Genomic DNA, 25,014 nt, shown 5'->3' with positions numbered 1-25,014 from the left:
TGGAGTGGACATTTGTTCTATGTATCTTGTAACTTTAAAAAAGCCGAGATATCAGCAGGGGGGCCCTACAGTGCGGGGTCCAGGGTTATTCACTGCCACCCCCACAATTTCCGCTCCTGTTTATAACAGGTTTTTAACTTGGGCTCTACAATTTCAGGTGGTCCGTGAACTTGTATGAGAAAACTTGCATCTTTCTTTTTATTAACCTCTAAATGAAATTTTGCATGTCCTTCAATTATGAATGTAGGCAATGAGCCTCTGTGGTTTTATTAAGAGAAAGGCTCTATGACTTTACCAAACTGCCGAAAAAAAATTTAAGAGCCCCAGGTTTATAACAACATAACAGTGACTTGGAGTTCTTAAATTTAATGTGAGCCTTCCACTCCAGCGCCCAGAAACCAGACTCTACATTTATTCAAAGAACAACGAACAAATGACAGCGCATTTACGTCTCGGCATAATTGAGGATAACTAACGGTTAGACCAAATATAACTATTTTCGAGACGACACAGAATATTACGATATTCTTTCATTGGTAATGTTAATTGTTATTTACGTTTTGTGTGGTAACTTTACCACCGACCCGTTGCATTTTTCATTACAAAGCTGTTTGCTCAACTCGAGGTCTACGATTTTGGCGCGTCACAACTAAGGCATTTTCTTACCAGCTACAAATTTGCTCATGTTGAGAATATTTTGGTTATATGCATTGTTGATCTTCAATTATGACATACAGAGACGCTTCTTCACTTTAAGCGCTATAGAATTTTTAAAATGGTGAAAGAAGAGTCCGTGCTAAAATCGTGCCCCAGCGTGCAAAAGTCCCATCCTCCACGCGACAGATAGCAGCAGCTGACGTCACGGCCCAACCCAGGGCGGGATATAGTAAGAGACCAGGGAATAAAGCATTGCGCTCATCTATTATCAACAGAGTTACGCGGAGGCAACTAGTCTAGAGCAAGCAGAAGCGCACCCGACAATCCCCGCTTGCAGGTTAGTCCTTACAATGCATTGAACATCCTCTGAAAATGCACCGGTACTAAACTCTTTTAAAGTCATTATCTATTGTGTGAAGGATATCTAAAAGCTACCACAATGCATTTGGTTGGTTCGTTTGTTATCTGTTTATTTTTTTGCGTTCATATACCGATCACCATTTCAAAGGAAGATTAATGCTGGACCGTGAAATTGCACATTTAAAACAAATGAGTTCTCAAGTATTTAAAACACACTTTTTAAAAAACTTCCTGTCTAGGTAAATGTTCTGATCCAATTGGACGGATGAAAAGCATCTCGGCTTGTGCATATTATGTCTGATATCCATGCATTTTGGTTTTAAGGTGCTCGGTAATGTGGGCAAATCTTGGCGGAGACGGTTCACTTTCAATGGGAAAGCGCGAGCTTTGCTTTGCATGCTTTTCATTTTTAGGCTTAGTAATTATTTCCATACCATTTCCTTAGTGGGCCAGTCTAAACAAACCAGTAACGCGAGAAACATTATAAATCCTGGAGCCCCTTGGAGGAGCCCAATCAATCAAAGCGCAATTATCTTAAGGGGTAGAAAGTTGAAAAGTTCGGGAATTATATGACCTGTAATTAGTGCTCACGTGGCAGCACAGTAAATCTTCCACGTTGTGCTGACAGTAAAAAAAATGACCACACTGCTTTCACTGGACCGGTGTCAGGCTGCTGTGAGTGAATTTGAGCCGTCAGTCTTGGGGGGAGGGTCTGGGCAGACCTCTTCTCTTAACGGGAAAACCCAGTAGGAGCTAGATGACATCCAGATGTTTTGAAGGGAGGGGCAAAGAGCCACATCTGGGGAGGATACATACTTCCCCTTTCCAAACACCCCTTCTTCAAGAATCCTGCTGCTTTCTGCAAGCTGGAGGGTATGGGCGAGAAGAGAGGGCATGGATAGGGGGTGGGAGGATGAGTGTGGGCTAGCTCTTGGCAAGATGTTGTTCACTGACACCTAAACTCCATAACAGCTCATGTCAGTCAGCCTGTGAATCCTCATAGAGTCTTTGAGCTGGGTGCGTTCAGATGGGTCAGTGAGCCCCCAACTCTGTTAGGTGTCTTGTGTGGCAAGAACTCCCTCATGAAACTGCGGCGACGGCCTGTCAGCCGCAGGCTCTGCTGGTGTCGGTGTGATCACCTAGAAAGTGGAATAAGGACGCAGCTGTCGTCATGCCTGATATAGGGATGTGCTGTCGCTTCTGGCACACGGAGGCGGACACGGAAAGAGAAGCGGGAACCGGAAACCAGAAAGGACACGATTAACCGTAGCATCGACACCATTATGGCTGTGTTTCACGTCCACGGCTTGGAATCTGCAGAAACGCACGCAGATTTCCTGAAGTGGGAGGCAGACTGAAGGGATGTATTTTGTCAGCTCTTTTATTGGCCAGGTGAAACTAGGAGAAACACTAAATTTAGATGCATGGGTGTGTTCATGGGGAAGGCATGGTAGCACAGTGTTTAACACTGATGCCTCAGACCTCTGGGACCACGGTTCGAGTCTCTGCCATAGCTCCATGTGTGTGGAGTTCGCATATTCTTCCTGTGTTGTTGTGGGATTTCCTTGGGGTTCTTTTGTTCCCCCCCTACAGTCTAAAAACATGCTGGTGTTAATTGGAGATAACAAATTACCCATAGGTGTGAATGGTGTATGAGTGTGTCCTGGGATGGGTTGGTGCCCTATCCAGGGTTGTTTCCTGCTTTGCTCCCAGAGTGTCTGGGATAGTCTCTGGACCCCCCCCCCAAACAGGATAAGTGGGTACAGAAAATGCATGGATGCATGGATTGGTGCATGTGACACGGGGCACTGAGCTGGGATATAGAAGCTGCTGTTGTAGGAGCCTCCACAGCTCACTTGGCCATCAGTGCTGTGGAAGCAGCGCCTCCATTCAGACCTGTTTACTGGAGGATCTGGCCAACAGACTATGGCAATGGCAGTAATATTACATTCTCCTGGGTTTTCGGTAAATCCTTCTTGCAGCGATTTGAAGCCAAAGTTGAAAATGAGCCTGGGGTATTTGATGTAGTGGTTTTTTCAGAGACCACTAGGTAGTTTCTGACCAAAGATGTACAAAAGTAATAAAACAAAGAAGTATTGTCCCCTATTTTTCAAGACAGGAATTATTAATTATGGTGCATGCATACCTAAGGCTGTTGTCCCCACATCTACACCTACGTGACAGTATTGTTGTAGTCACTTCTAGGTGTCCCTCAGTCAAACGGCTGCCTCTCCTTTCCACAGGCCTGTCTTACCCGCTGGTGGAGCCATGATGCAGAGAACGGCCTTCCTCTTCCTCTTGTGTGTCACTGCGCTCTTCTCCTCCTCCCTCGCCCAGCAGGTGGCGCCACACTCCCACCCCCATATCTGCACCTACCCCTCTCTCTGACATTTTAAATGCCAGGGATGGTGTTATTAATAACCATGCACATTTCACTCCACTTACGTCCATATTGTAAGGGCAGTAGTTTGTAACTATGCTTGGCACATGAGGTGTAGAATGTGTGATGTAATTTCTCTCTTTTTTTCTGGTCTTCTCTGGATCTCAAAGACGGCCGCAGAGGAGGAAGAGGTGGAGGACGAGACCCCTGTGGAGCTGTTCACCACACCCACCTCCAAGCTGGCCGCCGCCACGTCCGACTTCGGCTACAACTTGTTCCGCCAGATGGCCGGGAGCGACCCCAAGGCCAGCGTGCTGCTGTCGCCCATCAGCGTCTCCGCAGCCCTCACACAGCTCTCCATGGGTGGGCCGGGACCCCTCGCCTGGCAGATGATGCCTTTTAAGTCACGGCTCTTGATGGGGGCTTTTGCACAAGTACATTGGAATGCTTGCTCTTCTTATGAGACACACACACACTTGATGGTGAAGCACAGGTTCTGCTATTTATCTGGAGGTTGTGGGCCTTAGTCAGGGGCTCAGCAGAGATGTGGTTTTCCTGCTGAGGTTTGAACTGGTGACCCTCCGCTCACAGCCAGAGGCACAGAAACACAAGCCCCCTACTTGCTTCAGTCATGGTTACACAATGTTATGAATCTGATTTTGTCACCTGCTGTGGCCCTGTCTGTGGCTGTATCACGAAGGCCCAGTGGTCACACATTGCCTCTCCCCCCCCCCACGCAGGGGCGTCCCCTGATTCGGAGAGGCAGCTGTACCGGGTGCTGCGTTACCACAACCTGTGGGACCCCCAGCTCCACAACACACTGCGCGACCTGCTGGCCTCCCTGCGCACCCCCGACAGGGGCTTCAGCTCCGCCGCCCGCGTTTGCATGGAGCGCAGTGAGTGTGACCCGCGGGTGGCACCCGCCTGCTGCCGGCAAGACGATCCCTGCTAACGATTTCCCGTTATGGGAACGTTCATTCAGAAGTGGATTGCTCAGGTCCGGATCTGGATTTCATCTCAACCAACCAGTTGAGTATAAAGAGTCACAGAGTACTCAACTGGTTGGTTGAAACAAAATCTTGGTCTGGATTTTTACTTTCTGGACTATTGTGTTTATTTAATATTACAATTACAGTATGGTAACGTTCAAAGTGCCCAGTTTTCCTGGTGTTCCCAAAACATTATCCTACTCCTGCAAAAACATCTACAACTCAGACTAATACTATGGAAATAAACCAAAGGGCAGGGTAGAGCAGCTGGGAACATTGTCATTTTTACGCCTCAAAGGTCATGGGTTCAAGGCTGGATGGTGTGTCTGTAGTATATACATACTGCACTTTTATAAAATAATATTTTATCATAAAACAATATTTTTCAACATTGTGTTAAAAGGCTGGTCAGGTAATAATTTTATGGTGCTGAAATGGGCAGAACATTTTGTTAAAATGTACAGCTTGGAAATATCATTCCATTAATGTTACAGTAAGAACGTTCTCTGCCAGCATTGAGGAGACCGTCATGTAACGTCGGGTAAAGTTCTGGGAACGTTCCCTGTTAGCTGGGATGAAACTGACAAGGGATTGGATGCTACATGCCTCAGCTTACTCTGTATTCATCTACACGGAAAGGTAGTCAAAGTTAGTGCCACTCATAAACCACTGCTATGGACTAAGCTAGTCCTTCACTTAAACCACAGCACAGGCCTTGGTTGCCTGGATACCATGAGAAATGGTGCATTGCCATTCCGTTCCGGACTCCTTTTGCCCCCACGGGTGTCCTTTGTTAGACAGGATCAAGTAATGAACTGTAATCCTTCTATATATTCATTTCCTTTAACTTATCCAGTACAGGATTATGGTGAGACTCTGATCTATCCCAAGAAGCACTGGGCACAGCACTTTGGGGAACCTGGAATGTGATGCTGGGAGCTGTAATAATCAGTGGGAATGTTGCAGTCAAGCTTGCTTTTGAAAGTATCTCTGCAGTAAGATCATAAATAATGGTTCTTACATTGGTTGCCCAGCTTAAAGAAACCAGTAGCAGAGTTAAAGTTTCATGGGCCCCATGGAGTGTAGCACTCTATAAAAACAGTGTTACTAGTGTTATCATCATGATGCTCTATACTGCCACACGCAGGTGATGTTTTGTAACTGCATCACTCTTGAGTGCCACAGTTAAATCTTTGAAAAGCCACTGCCTGGAATAACAGCAGAATTCAGTCCATGATGAACTGATGGAGAAAATGCATATTTTCAGATCATAATGTGTGAATATATCTTTCTTTGCCTACCTTTATGACTCCCACTGTGACCAGGGCTGCGAGTGAGACTAGACTACCTGAACGCAGTGGAGAAGCAGTATGGTGTGCGACCCAAAGTGCTGTTGGGCTCCGTTCGGGACGTGAAGGATATCAATGACTGGGTCAAGCAACAGACGGGAAGCAAAGTGGACCGCTTTCTAACCTCACCGTTTCCCCGTGGGGCTGGACTGGTACCACTGAGTGCTGGCTACTTCAAAGGTCATCTGGAGCACACACCCTTGTGTTTTTATAGTTTTTCTGACACTTTTATCTGACTGTCTTGCAGTTTTACACATCCAGATAGCCGGATTGTTTGCTGCTCTCTGCTGCCCCTGGTGGACAGCTAAAAGTACAGCAATGAATTTCTGTTTTTTTTTGCTTCTCTTGCACAACAAAAAATGCCAGCGGCATAGTATAGTTGCCATTAGTAATGCACATTATTAATGCCAGTTATGTCAAAGGTTACCATGGTGACAGGAGATTACCTGCGTGTGCTGTTCTGTCGACAGGGCGGTGGGTCACCCGGTTTACCCAGAGTGGGAACTTGGAGGACTTCAATGTGGAGGGAGCATCACCTGTCAAAGTGGCCATGATGAAGGAGGACAGATACCCCATTAAAATGGGTGCTGACCCCGACCTGGGCTGTACGGTGTGTACCTCCATGGCCTCGCTCTCCCTTAGGCCATGTGTCATCTTCTTTTTGTGCTTCAGGATTGCATCCAGCCTCTCAGTTATGGCTTCTTTTCATTCTGATGCTTTCTATTGATTATTACTAGAATAATCCAGAGACTGTCAGTCTCTGGGAAAAGTCAGTACTGCATTAATGCATAGGGTCTGTTAGATGTTCCCCTGTTTGTTTTCGGAGCACTGAAGTCAGAAGACGAGCTGTTATGTTGTGGCAATGCCTTCAGGGATGTAACATTTCTCCAGTTATCGACAGAAAGGTTTTATAAGTTCCCACTGTGCGTTTTGGTGGTGTTTTCACAGGAGCTAGTGACCTGTCATTTTCCCTCCTACCATTTTGTCAGAAAGCCCTTTAAATTCAGCTACCCCCCCCCCCCCCCTCCTTTCCAGATTGCCCAGGTGCAGATGGACGGTGATGTCAGCATGATCTTCTTTCTGCCGGACGAGGTGACCACCAACACCTCGTTGATTGAGGAGGCCCTGACGGCCGAGTTCGTGCAAGATCTGGTCATGACGCTGCACCCTGTCCGTGTTGACGTCACCCTCCCCATGCTGAAGCTCAGCTACTCCGCTGACCTGCTGACCTCGCTCTCCAACATGGGTGAGTGTCATGGCTGCAAACTACAGAACCTTCTGTGGCCTTTTCCTCCTTATGCATATAGTACACCTCACTGATCATTAGTGACTAGCAAATTTTTCTCAATTAATATACAGATGCTCCTCGCTTTACAATGGTTTGATTTACGAAATTTCAACTTTACAATGGTGTGATAGCGCTGCACAACCAGTAGTCATCAGACTTTGAATTTTGATCTGTTCCCAGGCTAACTATATACGGTACCATACTTTCTGCTGATGCCAGGGCAAAAGTAGAGTCCAGTGGCTTAGGAGGAAGTTTGATATTGAGGGTGGGGGCACAACTTAAATGCAAAGGTCCATTTTTTCAGGGGATGAATGAAGTCACATTTAATATTTGGGGTTCACCCCCGCTGACCGCCAGGTTCTACACAGCCACACTTCCAGTCTCTGTATCAATCACGAGCATAAACATCTCATACAGTGGTTAACAAGGTATTGTGTGGTATTTTTTTCTGTTTTTAGCCAAACAGTACAGTTTAATGAATGGATAAACTTGTATTCATTTATGTACTTGCCAATTACTGTTATGTAGTTACGGTAGTACCAGTAATTTTACTACCTGTCTACAGTATGTACCTGTTCAGAAGCTTTGGTTCATAATTAGTACTGGTGCTGGTGCCAAATTAATGAATTAGAATTTGTTTCTCCCCCAGGCCTGTCTGATTGGCTAACTCAGACCAACCTGCAGAAGATCAGCAACCAAGCAATCAAGGTGAGCACGGTTCGCCACAAGGTGGCGATGGAGACCGCCCCGGAGGGCAGCCAGTACCCCAGCTTCCAGCCCAGCACCAGCAGCCAGGCACTGGCCATATCCTTCCGTGTGAACCGTCCGTTCATCTTTCTGGTGCGCGACGAGAAATCGGGGACGCTGCTGCTCATTGGGAAAGTGCTGAACCCGCGCAACCTCTGAGGAGGAAGGCATATACACACACACACACACACACACACACACAGGGGATCTGATCTTACAGACACATGCACACTTTGGTACCTGGTAACACTCAGCTCCGAGCATATGACAGGAAGTGACACAAGCCACACGCAGACACACACAGTGACATGCAGACGTGATGCTACACCTGTAGTCGGCTGCAATGTCATCCCCAGCGACACCATGCCAAGCCCTACATTTACTTCACAATCTTTCTTATGCTTATAATGTGTAATGTGTCATATTGACCCCAGACACTTTTTTTTAGAAAAAAAAATAGCTGTAGATAATGCCTATATTATGTCTGGTCTTCTCAACCACACCACTTGTGCAATACACCCAAAAACATTTTAACAGTATGTATGTGCATGAATTTTGCCTAGGGAACATATTTGTTTCTGAAAACTTGTCCATCTGGAACCGTAGAGTCACTGACACATTTGCAAAAGCCAGATGTTCAGAAAACAGGATACTTGCCAATGTGGAAAGGATGTCGCTATACAGATATAAAAAAAGTTACAGAAATAAAAAACATATGGTTATTGTTTATTTTATATTGATTCTGAGACAAACATGGAACCCCCTGCTTTATATATTTAATCACTGGTTTGTATATGAAACGCCCTTCCTCGATATGTGCAGCTACTAGTGTTTGGAGATGCCTGCAGTGGCCGGGAATAACATGAATTGTCAATCACTATTTGGAACCAATAAAGTAACCAATGGCAAGCAGAGGCGACTTTTTTCATGAGTTACTGAAGAAAGAAGTACTTGAATGGATGCCAACAGATCACTTCCCATTCTGTGCTATCAGCTCTTCCAGTGATTTGTGGCTGGGTTGTACATGGTGCAGTTGATGATACGTGTAGGACCAGGCTATGGATTCATGGACACTCGGGGCGTGAGCTGGGAACTGTGTGGCTGTGTCTGCATCTGCTCCGAGCCTGAAGGATTGTGCGGCTCAGATGTCAGCCTCTCCAGATGGATCTGTTTATGGGTGGGTGGGTGTGTATTAGGTATCTACGGTCACTGTTACTACAGCCTAGAAACATACACACAGAAACATTGCCACGTGTATGCATTTCCAGACAGTTGTTTCAGCATTTTCTGGAAATCATGCATTATGGGAAACCATCCCATAATACTGAGTGGCAGAGCTGGTTGGGAATGCTGACTCACATCCATCGTCTTTTCCATCCCCGGAGCCTGATCGTCTGGGCTCTGTCCCACACATGGACGTGGCACCCTGCTTTGGAAGCACACAGGCTTCCTGCTTTGTCCTCATTTTATCAAACTGTCCCGGTGCCATCTGCTTAGCGCACCGCGGCGCGAGCAGACATCATATGCTCACCCAGCAGGTACTAAAGGCGTATAAGTTTCTGAAGTATGAACCCAAACTGTGGCTGCCAACAACACATAGATCTTTACATCCCTTTATTTTCCAGACACGCTGACTTGCAGTGGAAACCACATAAACTCAGACTATTGGATGTTTCCTGAAACCTTGGTGCATGACCCTGACACTAGTGATGCCAAATGAAGCTTCATGAACCACTTTCTGTATTTTTTGACCCCACTAGATGGCACTCTTGGCTTGCTTTGGAGCATGAATTGAGCCCTTTTTGGAATAAAGAGCACCATCTAGTGGTGTCAAAAAATACAGTAATTGGTTCATGAAGCTTCATTTGGCATCACTACCAGACACCCTTATCGGATTTAATCCTATAGTCCCCTGGGTAAAGTTTATTCCCAAATCTGCTGCTGCCATGAGCATGACGAAGCTTTTAAAAGAAGAAAGAATGAGATGGTTGCATGTGTATATGTCACAGTGCCCCCTGCAGGCAGTCCTCCATGGCCCTGAGCTCCTGCAGCTCCTCACACAAAGGGTCACAGTGCAGGGAGAGGACATGACGGGCTTTGGGGATGAGAGAGACAGCTTCCTGGGGCTGCTGCCTGAATGAGAGAAGGGGTCACAGAGAGACAGAGATGGGACAAAAATCTACGACTGTCATCACTGTGTACAATACCGGCAGTGCTGCTCGGACCAGTTCCTCTTACCCGTTGAAGTGCAGCTGGACCAGTTTGAAGAGCTGACGCCCCAGTTCTGCACTGTCATCCCCATACTGGACTTGGATGGCAGGTATGCTGCGGCTCAACTGGGTGGCAGCCTGCCTCCAGTTGCCTGAAGGGGGCAGGATACGAGATACATTCCATTCCATTCATCCATCCATCCATCTTCAATCTGGTTATTTTGGATCAGGTGTGCAGGAATACATTTTGTTAAAATGTTAAAATTCTGACATAAAACTTGGTATACAGGACCATTCATACATTTTTCAAACCTGGGAAAGGGACTGCCACAAACACAGACCATTTCTGCAATGACACTGTGGAGATGGCCAACCATAGACCATCCCCGAGTTGCACACAGCTGTCTGTGCCGGTACCAAGCGGCTTCGAACGCCCTACCCATGGCCGCCTGTGCTCTTGCTGCCACGTCCGCCAGCTGGCCCTGCAGCGGGTGGGTTTCCTCCAAGAAGCGGCTGGCATCTCTGATGGCCACCTGGAGCTCCTGTGCTGCCTGGTCTGCGAAGGTGGGGGGTGCGTTTAACACTCCTTTAATAACCGTTTGGGGCCAGCATATAGCTATCACTGAAAAGTCATCCTCGGCAAACATTGCGCCCAATAACCACACCCATCACCTGGCCGGTCCATCTCGATGAGGCGCGTGGCCTGGTCCAGCAGCTCTTCAAGCCCCTGTAGCCGGCGACTCAGCTCCCCATGGGCCAGCTGGAAATCGCAACCTGAGCGTGGGCAGAGGTAGCCCAGCTTGGCACACTACAAACAGCAATTAACAGTGCAGTGGCATTAGCAAGAGACAAGCCACTCAATCTGCTGCATGCTTAGAGATGGCCTGCTGCCTGAAATCACATAACTCACCTGCAGGGGGCACCCACAACGGGCACATCGCAGACCAGAGGCTGCCGTCGCCCCCTGGTGGTCACGACAGGCGTCACAACCGCAGTGAAAGAAGTACTGCTCCAGTAGGAGGCGCCGCCGCTCCGAGGTCGGCATTCGGCTGTAATGGGGGCCTTTAAGAGATGAGGAGGGGAGTAGACTCAGGCACTGTGTCCACTGGGAGAGAGTGGGAGACGCAGGAAGGAGGAGCGCAACTCACCGTAACAGTGCAGGAGCTCCTGACCTGAACCGACATCCCGGAAGGCGCGAGCTGTGACCATGACACCCCCGCAGACTGTACCCGGCTGTCCCCTCGGGGGGACAGGGACCCCCACTGTCCGGAACGCGATGCCAATGTTGGGATGGCAGGAGTGGTTCAGCATGCTGAGGGTGGGGAAGATGGCTGTAGCGACTCTCACCTCCTGCACGGCGGATACGGAGGAGCAGCCGACACCTGTGGGAGTCAAAGGAGATCCAAATTCACATCATTGGTCTCCTGCTGTTTACTAAAATCCAGCTAACCAGCTACAAGTCAAGCTATTTGGACAGTAGAAAAGTTCTATACTGACTGCTATGCCCGATCGTATATACGCAGCATAACCCTGCCACCCAGTCCACCTCCGATCATCATCTTGGTCTTACCACAATCTCTCAGCACAGTCACCGCCTGGCTGTTACATCTCAGCTGGAACATGTGCCTTAGGACTACAGCTCCCAGCATACACCAGGCCCCACCCCCTTGTTCATCACATTCATCACTCAGGAACTTCTGCAGGACACCAGCTTCCTTGAGGCTCCGGCAGAGAGTTGCCACGGTGACAGCACACAAAAAGCGCAGGCTGGACGGGTGCCCGGACACATGGGGCAGCAGGCAGTAGATACACATGTACGAGCCGTCTAATTGGTGCTGTGGGGGGTCCTGGCAGGTGCGCGGTGACGTCTCCTGACCACTGGGTGGTGCTGAAGTCCAACTTGCCATTTCCCTCACCTTCTGGACTTCCTTCAATCCTGTTCTGAACACCACCCTCAGCGCCAGGTGCGTCAGCACCCCCAGGGAGCGCAGCTCCCCCCCAAAAGGGCACTCCCAACAGTGGTGCCTCTGCCATGCTACCTGCTGGCACCCCTCTCCACAATAGCGGGTGTAGCTACAGCCCGGGCAAGGCACTGGGTTGTTGGTCCTCGACAAGCAATGGTGGCAGAGCAGGTGTTCCGTGCCAAACGCGTCCTGGTTCTCCTCCTCCACTGCACTGTTTTGAACCCCAGATTTCTTGCCTGTTCCAGGGATCAGAACACAGGCAAATGCCCTTTCCTCCAGCAAAATCTCTCCGGCTGCCACATCTTCCCTGGCCACCAGGTGTCGCCCTTTTTCAGGGCTGAAGCGAAAGTGCACTGCAGGGGATACGTGGGGGAGCGATCCTGACCCATCGCACTCTGATGCTATACCAGATCCCCCCTCTTTAGAGCTGCCGTCGTCCCTCTGGTGTTTCAGGCACTGCTGTCTCCTGTCCAGAAGCTTCTGCTGCAGGTGGGTAGGGTAGCCGTGCTTCAGAGCCCTCCCGATATCCTGAAGGCACTCCTACAACGAAGGACGTTCAAGAATGAAAACAGACCTCTGCAATCTCTCAACAGGGCCCTAATCTGACACAAACAGTCACAGAAATGTAATAAATAGAAGCAGGCCTGTAGTGGGAAATAATTTTCAAGGGGGGTTTCAAATCCATAATTTTACTATGTGGCTACGAGCCTGGATATAAGGGAGAAAGGCTACATTCACATTACCAAGCTGAAGTGACTAAAATCTGATTTTTTTGCCCGAACATGACTCAGATCTGATTTTTTCCAGGCCTGTGTGGACACAGAAATCTGTTGTTTTTAAACCAGATTTAACTCAATTACATATATGGTCCCAGATCAGACACATATCTGATTTGTGGCCATGTGACAGGAATGTAAATGGTCAGATGAGAATTCTTGTGTTCTTTTTTGTCTATACACATGCGCTGAGCGTTTCTTTGTTGTCAGTGACTTGTGCAAAAATGTATCAATGTGCGCGTGCGGACATTTCGGAGAACAGATGCATTCCCATTTCAGTTAGATAGAGGTCACTTGTAAAAAATGTAAACCGTCAAGATAGGCATATCTGATCTGAGCAAAAAAAACAGAATGGGACAATGAACTATTTCTAGTTATCCACATTCTGATGTTTTTAACAGACCGTGTAGGTTTTGTTTCAAGAGAGCCCAGCGGCGGTTCCAGCCCATGTGGAGCCGGGTAGAACTGGCAGTTAGGTCGACGCCCTCTCAGAAGATGGAACCCTAGGCGACCACTTATGTGAGCCAATGAGTTGACTGGCACTGCCAGGGACCACAGAGGGCTCAGTCTTAAAAACTGCATAGATAGGCTAGGCTGGTCATGTGACACTTGGCATATGACATAAGCTGTAATGTTGAAGCCGGAGCAGAGCACCTGGTGGAGGTGCAGGCGGAGCCGGGAGGCCGAGCGGTTGGCATAGCACAGCGCGAGTTCCTCGGAGCCAGGAGGGGCACAGCAAACACCCTGGAGAGACAGAGAGAGGGTGAGTGGGGGCACCTCAAAACTATTTTTTCTGTTTCCTTATAAGACATAAGTATTAAGAGGGAGACATAGTATCTCACATTTTTAGGTGGAAAGGCAGTTGAGGGAAGCCACACTGGAAGGTGGCAGGTTCAGTTCCCAGGTGGCACCTTCTGTTGAACTAGGTACCGGGGATTTGAACCTACAACCTTTGAACTTGAACTTGACGCACTCCTTAGGTCAGAAGAGGGGAACCAGATCCATGCAGAGCCGGTATGAGTGGTGGATTTTGGGATGAGCTCTCAGTCAGCCAATTATGAAACTGCGGTTCTCCACTCCTAGTCCTGGTGACGCACTATTATTGGCTTATTGAGAGGTCATCCCAAAAAGCCTTATCCACAGCGGCTCGCCATGGATCAGGTTCCCCACCCCTGCTTTAGGTGTAAAGCCCATTCCTCTAGCTCAGCAACCAATCTGTGTGTTCGCTTCCTATACTTCACTCTACGCATCTCAGCAGCCACCTGTTCAGTCGGCTGAAATTGGTCAGACGCCTCCGCAGTCTGGTGGCCAAATCAGAGTGTCTCCAGAGGAGCTACTACGAGGCTCCTCAACATGGACATGATCAGTGACTTTATTTACAACAGCCTGATAATTAATTATTTACATCTATCACTGCATCATTTCCACACTGCCTACCATGTGTGCTGCATATAATGTTATTTTGCACATTGTCTAGTGTAGTATTGTATACATAGCCTTTTAGCAATCCTTGTATTTTCTATACCCATTTGTCCTATGCAGGGTTGCCAACCTAATACATAGCCCTTTATTTATCTTCTACTGATATTGTGTTTTTACCTTACTACCCCCTAAACCCCTATAATACATAATTCATTTAATGTATCTATGCACACATAGCACTGCTGGACCACTGACTTGCAATTAGGGTAGCAAAATTCTGGTAGTTTTCCCATAAATTCCCATGGAAAGTTTCGCATTTGGAATATTTCCAAAATTTGTAAGCTAAACATCCCATGGAATGGAAAGTTTCTGGAAAGTTTCACGGAAATTTTCTGCCCCTCTGCAACCCTACTTGCAATGCATCGGGGGCTGCGTTGGAACTCACACCACCTAGAGGCGGGGAAGTGACAATGCTACTGCTGTTCAGGCTTTAAAAATGAATGGGGAAACATGGTATGCAAATGATCTTGTTAGCTGTGTTTTAAATATGAATATGGATGGGCGCTATGCAAATGACCCCAACGGCTACACTTTAGATATGAATATGGATGTTTAGTATGCAAATACTGCAACAGAGAGAGCTGTGTTATGGTTGAATGTTTTAGAATTATATGCTGAGGTTGACACTTGTTAATTGGTGATACCATAAATTCAGGGTTTTAATAAACACTTACCCCACCTGACTCAGCTTAAATGAAACACACTGCCCCTGCTTGGACTGGTCCCAGTCCTTGGTTATGGGCAGCTGGGCAATAATAAGCCAGTCCTCGCAAGCACAAGAGGGCTAGTCATGAGTGACCTTTATTTTTATAATTAAACACAATGGCCACTCCAAGGACGCCAACAACCTTTTTCCCCCCCACAGCATTTCACAGTAAATCTCAGAGCTGTGTTAAAAGACTATCGGTTCAAACGCCTGGATGAGAACTCACTTCGCTACCTATATCTACCGCCGGCTGAGGTACCGATGTGCATTAGATAAATAAACTTGGATTCCAGTTGACTGCTGTTGTACTATGGGTCTGTGCTGTTGCAGACATACATCTCAAAGGAGTTAAGCGGTTCTGTATTGAACGTGTTATTACATGTGGGTTTGCAAATGAGAGAGTGTGAGATGAGCACCTGGGAGTAGAACATAGTGGCCGTGGTGTAGTCCCGAGCCCTGAAATATGCATTGCCCTTCTCCCTGAGGCCAGAGGCACTTTCTGAGTCCTTCCGCATTTGGTATTTCTTGGAGATATCTGATAGGACGGTCACATCACGGCTGCTGTGGAAAGGTGAGACAAATATGAAGATAAACTAATAATATTCATTGAAGGAGGAGTTCATGCTAACAAGGTGTGCTTCACTAGCGGTTGTTTTGACATTTTACATTTGGACTGAGCCTTGTCAGACTTGTAGACTACACCGTGCAAAAACTGTGAAGATTATAAATCAAGACAACTACAATATTATGGAAGTAAAAATTTTAATTACCACCATTTAATTTAAGTAAAAGTTACAGAATGCTAGGCAGGGTCCCGTTTCCACTACATACATTTTGACAGCTAAGCTAAGTCGATTAGCTGCTTCTGTTACTGTACACTTTACATTTAAGATTTTGCCTAAAAACGTCGGCATATCCATGTAGCAGATGCTTTGAGCAATTCGTATTTACCGACTGCTAACATGAGATTATTCTCACGTTATTCTGCAGGCAGCTACGCTAGAATGAATTTGGTGCTCGACCCCCCCCCCATTACTTGCATAAATTAAGTGTGAGTTACACGAAGCTACAGGCCATTACTGAGCATCAAATGAAACCAATCCCACAGCAACAAAGCACAAAGATAAGTTTGGGTACTCACTCAGTCTGTGACTGAGCAAAGGACAAAATATCATCCACCTCTAACAGAGAGGAAAAGGACGTCTTTTCTGCAGCAGACAACCCATCCCATTTCTTTTCGGCGTGCTTTTGCCACTCAAAACAAGGCAGGTCCATTTCGCTAGCATAAAGCAATCCAAAACGTAGACAACTCCGTTACTGTGAGTTACGAACGAAACCGATGCAGTCTGTCAAGGTCCGTGTAGGTCCGGAAACTGTAGCGATGTGTCAGCCATTTCGGCTCATATATTCATAGAATCGTATACGTTAAAGCCAAAATGGTGCCCTGGTTCTTTACAGTTTCTTTGAGGTGTGCTGCGCCTCCGGTTTTGGACACGTACGGAGTGGCGTAAATACGTCGGCGATGACGTCAGGACGTTTGAAATACTCGCGCGAATCATACAAAGTATGTGAAGTTCAGACAAACAGTGCTAAACGAGACGAAGTACAAATATAGCACAAACAAGTTCCTTAAAAGTACAAACCACAAGCAAACAGAGTATGCTGAAAAGCCCCCCACCCAAAATCAATACAATTATATTCCAAATTTTTTAAGGCCTCGGTCACTCAGGGGGTCATTAGAATCGTCCTAACAACCACTCCCCCTTATGATGTTAGATAGCAAAAAGTGTAACTAATCCCTTAAACTATGTTGATCCTTTTCACTTGATGTTATAATTATATGTTTGATTGAATACCTGACAATTCCCTTTATTCAGTGACAAACAATAAGCAAATCTTGCATTAGTGAAAAGACTTGATCAGGGACCTTTTCGGGGATTCCTGTAGCTCCTGGGGCTGTAGTGCCCTTCTTACTGAGGTCATGAAGAAATAATTCATCCTTAACACACAGCAACACTAGCTGGCCAAACAGGGAAACAGATATGACAGGGATGGATCCTGACAGTTCCTCTTTTTTATGTGCAAATTCTGGGGGTGCAAGGTTACTGCCAGGGTCATGACAGGTATAAGGGGCACGGAGTCAGACAGAACAACCACTAGACACTAACAAAAACCGGGTCAGGTCAGACTGGACCTGGATGGTATACCGGAGGGGAACTAGTACTGACAGGTGGAACCCAAGGAGCTGGGACAGGGAAAAAAGAATGGAGAACACCACAATCAGGGGACAATCAGGGGACAATGCTGATTTGTGTAGGCAAAGGGATGAGTAACAAAGGAGACATGGTCAGGAGGCAAGGGAGCAAGCTGAGGGGAGTGGAAGCTAGGAGGGATAGAGCATGATGGAATACCTTGGGGTCTGACAGACTGGGAGTGAGACACAGTAGGCAGGAATGAGTGGGTTACCATGGGATTGATGGAGGGACGATCAACTGGACAGCACGATGGGAGCTGGCAAGGACGGAACAGGAATGCCTGGAACGAGTACCACAGGGCAATGGGGAATCCGAGGAGGGCCTCTGGGTGCTCGGATGTTTGCCAGCAATGAGTTGGCGGGGGGTCATAGATGGGCACCTATGTCCCTCGAAACCTCTCCAGACATGAATTGGGGAAAATGGGAGGTCTGCTGACAGCGCTGGGTTGGAGCAAGAGTTACTGGGTTTGGGACCCAAAATGATGCCCATTGGGTCCCACTCCAGATCTACTCCATGGCATTTGCCAGTGGATCCCAGTACAGATCTGGCAAAGCCACTTGGGAGATGGGTGCAGCAGAGGTGGCTTCCTTGGCATCTGGAGCTGGCTGTACTACTCATATATGCTATGATGAATACAATAATCCTTTAGCTAATGAAATCAGTCTATCCATGGTCAGAGGGGCAGGGATGCCCTCCTGCTTCTGCATGTCTCTGTGCGCCAAATTGCAGGAGTTGGTACTGTACCACAATCTCAAAAAATGACGATAACAACAAGAGCGGAAAATGACAGACACAAAAGTCCTTCAGCTGATCCTCAGAATCCTAGAGACAGACAACAGATCTCCTCCCCCTCCCACCCCAGCGTTCACCAAAGCTGCCTGCCTTTGTAGATGGGGAGTGCGGGGGGGGGCTCCTGCAGGTATTTAGTGATCATGTAAACATCCCGTTGCAGTTCAGTGGTGACACTTGAAATTTTTGATTGAGATTACTAAGGGAACAGCAGCATGATGTAATTTGGTCTCTCAGGTGACATCTGAGTAACAGGGGAAGCCCCATAGACTATACCTGGGCCTGGTTCCTGCATTGCCTTTGTGCAGATTTCTGGAAGGAGCTGCACATGAGGGTGGGAGGGAATAGGGAGGGGTATGCTCTCACTCAAACACACACAGAGTAGGTCAAAGCCATAAACAGGAAGTCCCGTACCTGGACACTGCTGGTGGGACAGGGGAATGCCCTCTTCAAAGCTGGTTGGGGCTTGCCGGGGCACAAGGCCTGAGGGCTGCAGGGCCAGGTGCAAGCGGGCGTGGGCCTCAGGGGCGGCGTGGAGCCAGGCCTGCATCACCAGCACCACCTACGCCCAGTCGTCCCAGTGGGAGGCCCATGGGGTGGTGCTGACAGGCCAGCTAGCCAGGGACACCACAAAAGATCCAGCAAGGCACCATCAGCCAATTCCAGGGCACCATAACCGGGGCCAAGGCTGCCCCAAGCCAACTGGCACAACCGCACACCCTGAGCCAACAGGCGTCCAAAAAAAAGCCAGAACAGCACCCCCTATTGGGTGTGCCGGGCAATACAAGGATGCTTGTAGTGCTAAATGAGGTAGGCGGAGCTAAGGTCACAGACCCCACCACACTTCCCAGCCTCTGAGATCCGCCAGGGGCAACACAGCAGGACCAGGGCCGCCGCACTGGCTGCCACCAGCACAGGGTCCAAGCTGCGGCTACGAGGAGAAGCTTCGTCAACCGAAAAGCTGCCGCCCACCAGGCAGAAGATAAGGAAGATGAAAGAGAAAAGACAGCAATCTGAGCGGCAGGCAGTATCAGTGTGTCTGCTTAGAGCTATGGGCAGATTAGATGGAAACGTACGGCAGCATGTCTGGGAGCGTGAGACTACAGCAGCAGAGAGACAGACGGGCGCACATGCATGTGTCCCTCCATGCCTGTCAGACTGAACATGCGTGAGAAACAAGGCAGGACTAGATTCCTCAACAAAGAAATGCAGTGTGTCTTTAAGGCTCAATTCAGCACAATTAACACGCTGGAGCTGTTTTGGAAGAAAGAGAGTTTGTTGGGGGCTAAAGGGCAATTAATATGGGCAATTAATATTTTGTAAATATGGCAGACGGGACCACAGATTTGCACATGAAAACTAATAATGAAAAATCAGTCAAGGTCAGACCACTGTGTAGATATGAACTAGTTATTTTGGTATTGTTGCTATGTGTCCAACCTAGAGTCTGTTTGGTAAGACTTCATTTTTTAATAAATGTTAAAGGAAGCAAATAATATCCCATAATTTCTTCTGCTAAGTTCCCGGATCTCTCCATACTGCTGGTGGGACAGGGGAATGCCCTCTTCAAAGCAGATCGGGGCCTGCTAAGCTCAGAAAGTACAAATCCAGACCAAGATTTTGTTTCAACCAACCAGATGGATACTCTGTGAGTGTGAGCCTTTATGCCGAACTGGTTGGTTGAAGCAAAATCTTGGTCTGGATTTTATGCTTTCGGGACCTGAAATTTCCGCCTCTTCTTAGACTAACCTTGGATTTTTTTCAGGATCCTCCTTGTTATAAAAACGATTTACATTAAATCTCCTGCTGCTTATCCTGGTCAGTGAGGCCAGGCGTGACCAATGCTACTCACTGAGCCACAGTCCCATCCTGAAAAAGGTATTCTTTCTTGGAATCCCGAAATAATTTTTTTTAATTTCCAGGAGGGGGCGACCTACATCTGTCTTGTGAATGCAAACTGTTGAAATTATGGGTGTTGGGCATATTTCTTGAGTTATGGATTTACGGTTGGATGTTCTACTGGGATGTGGAAATTTGATTAAAATTTATATGCATGTATAGTGAGTATTTATGGCACTCTAGAGTCAAGGGAAGAATTTCAGTATTTGCATCAGAGGGAAATTTAAGTAAAATCCTCATGACGTTAAATCGTCTTTCAATTCATTGTTGTATCACTAGCTTCATCCCCAGCTAGTCAGACCTCTTGTCTCTGTATTTTTGTATACTGCTCATAAAATGTTGAATACAAACAGTCAAAATCTCTGCATAGTTACTGCTGTTGCCATGGCGTGGCTGGGGTCTTTGGAATGGCGCCACCTGACACAGTATACAGTTCCTCCTAAGATGAGTTTGGGAAAAAAAAAATCACCACAGTGGAAATTTAGTTCCCACCGAAGTGAGGGTGAACGGCCTTGAAGCCGGTTTCTCTACCCGTCGCCCCCATAGTCAGGCTTGCTGTTGGGCAGTGGGGGCCTCATTTCCTGTTTAGTGAGTCCAGCAGCTTCCCAAATTGTTTGTATTTTCCACTTGGTGGCTTGGCAATCCCGGCCTTATCTCGCCTAGTAATTATAGTCCCAGCCTTTTGGTCTCAGTAATTGAGTCCAGCCAAAACAATATGTTAGTATCACAATAAAAATATCTGTTAGGCAATACAGTCTTGTGTATGTGTGCTTGCGTGTGTTTACCCATATTGTATTTTAATTACAGTCCAGGTCCACAGTTACTTGTTTAATTTCCAAGAAGGCTAGAGCAAATATCGCTGTTTTTTTTTTTTTTGGGGGGGGGGGGGGATGTTGTTGTGGATGTAGTGCAGATTGAACCTTTCCAGCTGGCTTGAATTTCTTGTTTGTGAGGGAAAGTTGTGAAAGAAATGAATGTGCAAGATAAATATCCTCCTATTTATTTGTTTTAACTGTATGAAAAGCCATGAATGGACCTGGTCCACAATGACAAATTGAAGTGGACGTGTTGCATGACCCACTTGAAGTACGGTGGTAAAGGCTCTCTGTCAAGGCTGTTTAAATTCACGTCGTGTTATGCAGAAGGGGGAAGTGCGAACCCATGGTTAGTTAAGAAAATTAGCGATAAACAAATGGAGGTTCAATTGTTTCCTGATGTCAGTCAAATATACTTTGAAATAGATCTGTTTTCCCTCTCGGCACAATTTGCTGAGTGAGTTTAGACGTTGCGTAGCATGCTGCCTATACAAAGAGAGATTGACAAGGATAAAATGAGATGACCAGGGGAATAGAAACAAACGGCTTAAAGTCTGTTTCAGGCTCTGACACTGATGGGGAATGTTAGATAGGATCATTTTTGTCAGTAGGCCGATTTAATGCTGTTCCCATATATTTTCGTATTTCCGGCAGGCTTTTTGGGTGTGTGCGCCGGCTTTGAGCTAAATTCAGTTTGTATAAAATGACGAGGCCAAAGCACTTCGCTCAGCATCGTCTGGGTGCCTGGCAGAGCCATTCACCGGTGGAACAAGCTAATGACTGAGGCCCAAGCTGCTGACTTGCTCGTTTTTTCTAAATTATTTTTAAAACCATTTTTTTTCATCCGCGGCCGACCAAAAGACTCTCACCTTTAGACCTTATTCCACCAACACTCGCATTCCACCCGCCATCCCTAGACACACAGTACCCGGTTTCTCCCTTTCTGAACGGTTGTCTTTCAGTAGGATCTGCTCGGCCTCTCTGTTCTTATGCCTGACTAAGCCTGGCCGATGCCCAGCATGTGAGTCTCATTGCGGTGATTCCCGAACGGGCATTAAAGATGGTGCTGTTCTGACGCTGCCGCCGTGGAGTCAGGCTGCTGTCAGCTCCAGCATCTCAGCTGTGAGCGTTAGTGGAGTGAATGACATGTCAGAGGGGAATGGCGTCCCGGGGAGCGTCGCCATGCCTCGCAGGTAAATACGCCGCTGTCACAGAAAATCACCGCTGGGTACCATCCTGATGATTTGCACCTTCTCTTCCCAGACTCACACAGGCAGCTTGCTTTCATCCTCACTGTTTTCTTTTGACCCGTTTTCTGTTTCTTTGATTATTACTTAGTCCCCACTCCTCTACTAAAGGTTTGGTAACACTTTACTTAAAGCTCTCCTCTGTAAGGCACTATAGATTCCTTCATAATGCATTATAATGGTCAGTATCAGAATTAATAAAGCATTACAGCATTTTCTATTGACAGTCATAAGGCATTATAGTGTTGATTATAATACTTCATAAGCTCCAGTGAAGCTCTTGTCTATGATAAATTATAGATGCCTTCATAATGCATTATAATGGTCAGTATAAGAATTAATAAAGCATTACAGCATTTTCTATTGACAGTCATAAGGCATTATAGTGTTGATTATAATACTTCATAAGCTCCAGTGAAGCTCTCATCTATAATGCACTACAGATTCCTTCATAATGCATTATAATGGTATAAGCATTAAGTATGCTTTGTACTGCATTATGAAGGTATTTATAGTGCGTTATAGATGATAATACACATGGCTATAATGTGTTATGCCTTTTTATAAATATTTATAGACCTGTTTATAATGCTTTGTGAATAATGCATTATAAGCCAAGAGACGTTCCGGGGTTAAAGCGGTGAAACGTTGCTGATTGGTGGCACCCGGCCGATGACCTTGCAGCTGACCTATGGGCACTGGAAGAGGTGCGACAGGTAGAAACGCCGAAGCAGGGCAACACCTACTTGTATAATCAATGTTATGAATGTGTTCATGGATTCTTATAGATATGGCATTCATAGAAAGCATTACCAAAAGTTTTAGCCAAAAGCTAGAGGGTCAATTACGGTCAGCCAGTAAGCAGTATTCCACAAAGGGCAGGTGACAGTGCTAAAACCATTGTACTTGTTACTAGCAAGTTGAAGATACACTCACCTAAAGGATTATTAGGAACACCTGTTCAATTTCTCATTAATGCAATTATCTAATCAACCAATCACATGGCAGTTGCTTCAATGCATTTAGGGGTGTGGTCCTGGTCAAGACAATCTCCTGAACTCCAAACTGAATGTCAGAATGGGAAAGAAAGGTGATTTAAGCAATTTTGAGCGTGGCATGGTTGTTGGTGCCAGACGGGCCGGTCTGAGTATTTCACAATCTGCTCAGTTACTGGGATTTTCACGCACAACCATTTCTAGGGTTTACAAAGAATGGTGTGCAAAGGGAAAAACATCCAGTATGCGGCAGTCCTGTGGGCGAAAATGCCTTGTTGATGCTAGAGGTCAGAGGAGAATGGGCCGACTGATTCAAGCTGATAGAAGAGCAACTTTGACTGAAATAACCACTCGTTACAACTGAGGTATGCAGCAAAGCATTTGTGAAGCCACAACACGCACAACCTTGAGGCGGATGGGCTACAACAGCAGAAGACCCCACTGGGTACCACTCATCTCCACTACAAATAGGAAAAAGAGGCTACAATTTGCATGAGCTCACCAAAATTGGACAGTTGAAGACTGGAAAAATGTTGCCTGGTCTGATGAGTCTCGATTTCTGTTGAGACATTCAAATGGTAGAGTCCGAATTTGGCGTAAACAGAATGAGAACATGGATCCATCATGCTTTGTTACCACTGTGCAGGCTGGTGGTGGTAGTGTAATGGTGTGGGGGATGTTTTCTTGGCACACTTTAGGCCCATTAGTGCCAATTGGGCATCGTTTAAATGCCACGGCCTACCTGAGCATTGTTTCTGACCATGTCCATCCCTTTATGACCACCATGATAACGTAGTGCAAGCTGAATCCTTGGGTTCCTTTAAATCAGAGCTAGATAAGATTTTAACAACTCTGAGCTATTAGTTAAGTTCTCCCCAAGCGAGCTCGATGGGCCGAATGGCCTCCTCTCGTTTGTATAGTTCTTATGTTCTTATGTTCTTATGTACCCATCCTCTGATGGCTACTTCCAGCAGGATAATGCACCATGTCACAAAGCTCGAATCATTTCAAATTGGTTTCTTGAAAATGACAATGAGTTCACTGTACTACAATGGCCCCCACAGTCACCAGATCTCAACCCAATAGAGCATCTTTGGGATGTGGTGGAACGGGAGCTTCGTGCCCTGGATGTGCATCCACAAATCTCCATCAACTGCAAGATGCTATCATATCAATATGGGCCAACATTTCTAAAGAATGCTTTCAGCACCTTGTTGAACCAATGCCACGTAGAATTAAGGCAGTTCTGAAGGCGAAAGGGAGTCAAACACCGTATTAGCATGGTGTTCCTAATAATCCTTTAGGTGATTGTATAACTTCAGATTGGGGCATTTCTGATTGAAGATTCCTGAATTTTTCAAGGGGACAAAAATATGTATATTATTTCACATTAGTTAGGCAAACAATTACAGAGGAATGCAGTCAGACCCCTTTGTGACTCTGCCTGTTTTAATTAAAAGACAAGTTGTTTAACTTTGCTAGATTGGAGAGGACATGTTCTCTGGTGGGGGTCATTTGGGGTTGGGGTTGTTTCGGATGAGACTGGACTTTGATCAAAAGCCTCCTGTCTGGCTGGGCCCTTGGAAGGAACAGCTTGTAGATTCACGATAAAGATGCTCTCCCCATGTTTGTAAGATGCTGAGCCTTGGGACGGGTCGCCTTATCTATTTTCCTGTTGTCGCTTCGACTTATTTAAATTCAAAATTGTATGCAAGATGAGCATGGATACGTCTCTCAGCTGTATGTTTTTTACTTTAGTGATGTCAAGAATTCAACAAAGGCCTTTCTAAGATTCTCTGCGCTTCATTTTGAAAATTCTGGGATGTTCCAAGTACTTAAAATGTTTACATTCTTAACAACGACTGTCTGTAGCTGAAAACCCCTGTAAAGGCTATTCGTGTCTGCAGTTAGTCATGCAAAGGATGAGAGGTAGAAGTGCATCACTGATCGACCACAAAGAATTTGATGGGTGTATATATAGTCCTAGAAAATCTGCTGATTACCATGGTTACGCTGCTATTGTTGCAGGGTCATCATGTACTACGGCGGCTTCATTTGTATTGACACGCTGTATGCAGAGAGCTGCATTTCCCTGAACAGGCCAGA

General features: G+C 46.6%; 2 protein-coding genes across 6 annotated transcripts; one reads left to right on the top strand and one right to left on the bottom strand.

Annotated features, from left to right (window-relative positions):
- Window positions 1-849: 849 nt before the first annotated feature.
- serpinf1 (serpin peptidase inhibitor, clade F (alpha-2 antiplasmin, pigment epithelium derived factor), member 1) lies at window positions 850-8,682 on the top strand. The gene is made up of 8 exons (XM_023791020.2): window positions 850-994; window positions 3,261-3,357; window positions 3,568-3,760; window positions 4,138-4,293; window positions 5,712-5,915; window positions 6,206-6,345; window positions 6,771-6,981; window positions 7,673-8,682. The coding sequence occupies exons 2-8, from the start codon at window positions 3,286-3,288 to the stop codon at window positions 7,927-7,929; spliced, it is 1,233 nt and encodes a 410-aa protein (XP_023646788.2). The 5' UTR covers window positions 850-994; window positions 3,261-3,285; the 3' UTR covers window positions 7,930-8,682.
- A 685-nt stretch (window positions 8,683-9,367) lies between these two features.
- Window positions 9,368-16,386, bottom strand: smyd4 (SET and MYND domain containing 4). Of its 5 annotated transcripts, none has more exons than XM_023791018.2 (10): window positions 16,050-16,386; window positions 15,325-15,466; window positions 13,375-13,464; window positions 11,551-12,484; window positions 11,129-11,362; window positions 10,891-11,042; window positions 10,653-10,788; window positions 10,420-10,536; window positions 10,009-10,132; window positions 9,368-9,899 (listed from the first exon to the last, which is right to left on the bottom strand). In XM_023791018.2, exons 1-10 carry the CDS (start codon window positions 16,181-16,183, stop codon window positions 9,632-9,634), a joined length of 2,331 nt encoding a protein of 776 aa, XP_023646786.2. In that variant the 5' UTR covers window positions 16,184-16,386; the 3' UTR covers window positions 9,368-9,631. The 5 variants fall into 5 exon arrangements, 3 of the variants coding, with proteins under 3 accessions (XP_023646786.2, XP_023646785.2, XP_023646787.2); XM_023791017.2 differs by having other exon boundaries at window positions 15,325-15,469; window positions 16,050-16,385; XM_023791019.2 differs by having other exon boundaries at window positions 9,643-9,903; window positions 15,325-15,469; window positions 16,050-16,384.
- Window positions 16,387-25,014: the final 8,628 nt, after the last annotated feature.

This window comes from Paramormyrops kingsleyae, chromosome 18 (genome assembly GCF_048594095.1).
Source record: "Paramormyrops kingsleyae isolate MSU_618 chromosome 18, PKINGS_0.4, whole genome shotgun sequence".
In the NCBI taxonomy this organism is placed as follows: Eukaryota; Metazoa; Chordata; class Actinopteri; order Osteoglossiformes; family Mormyridae; genus Paramormyrops; species Paramormyrops kingsleyae.
The sequence above is the reverse complement of the archived record's forward strand: the minus strand, read 5'-3'. Positions and strand labels throughout refer to the sequence as shown.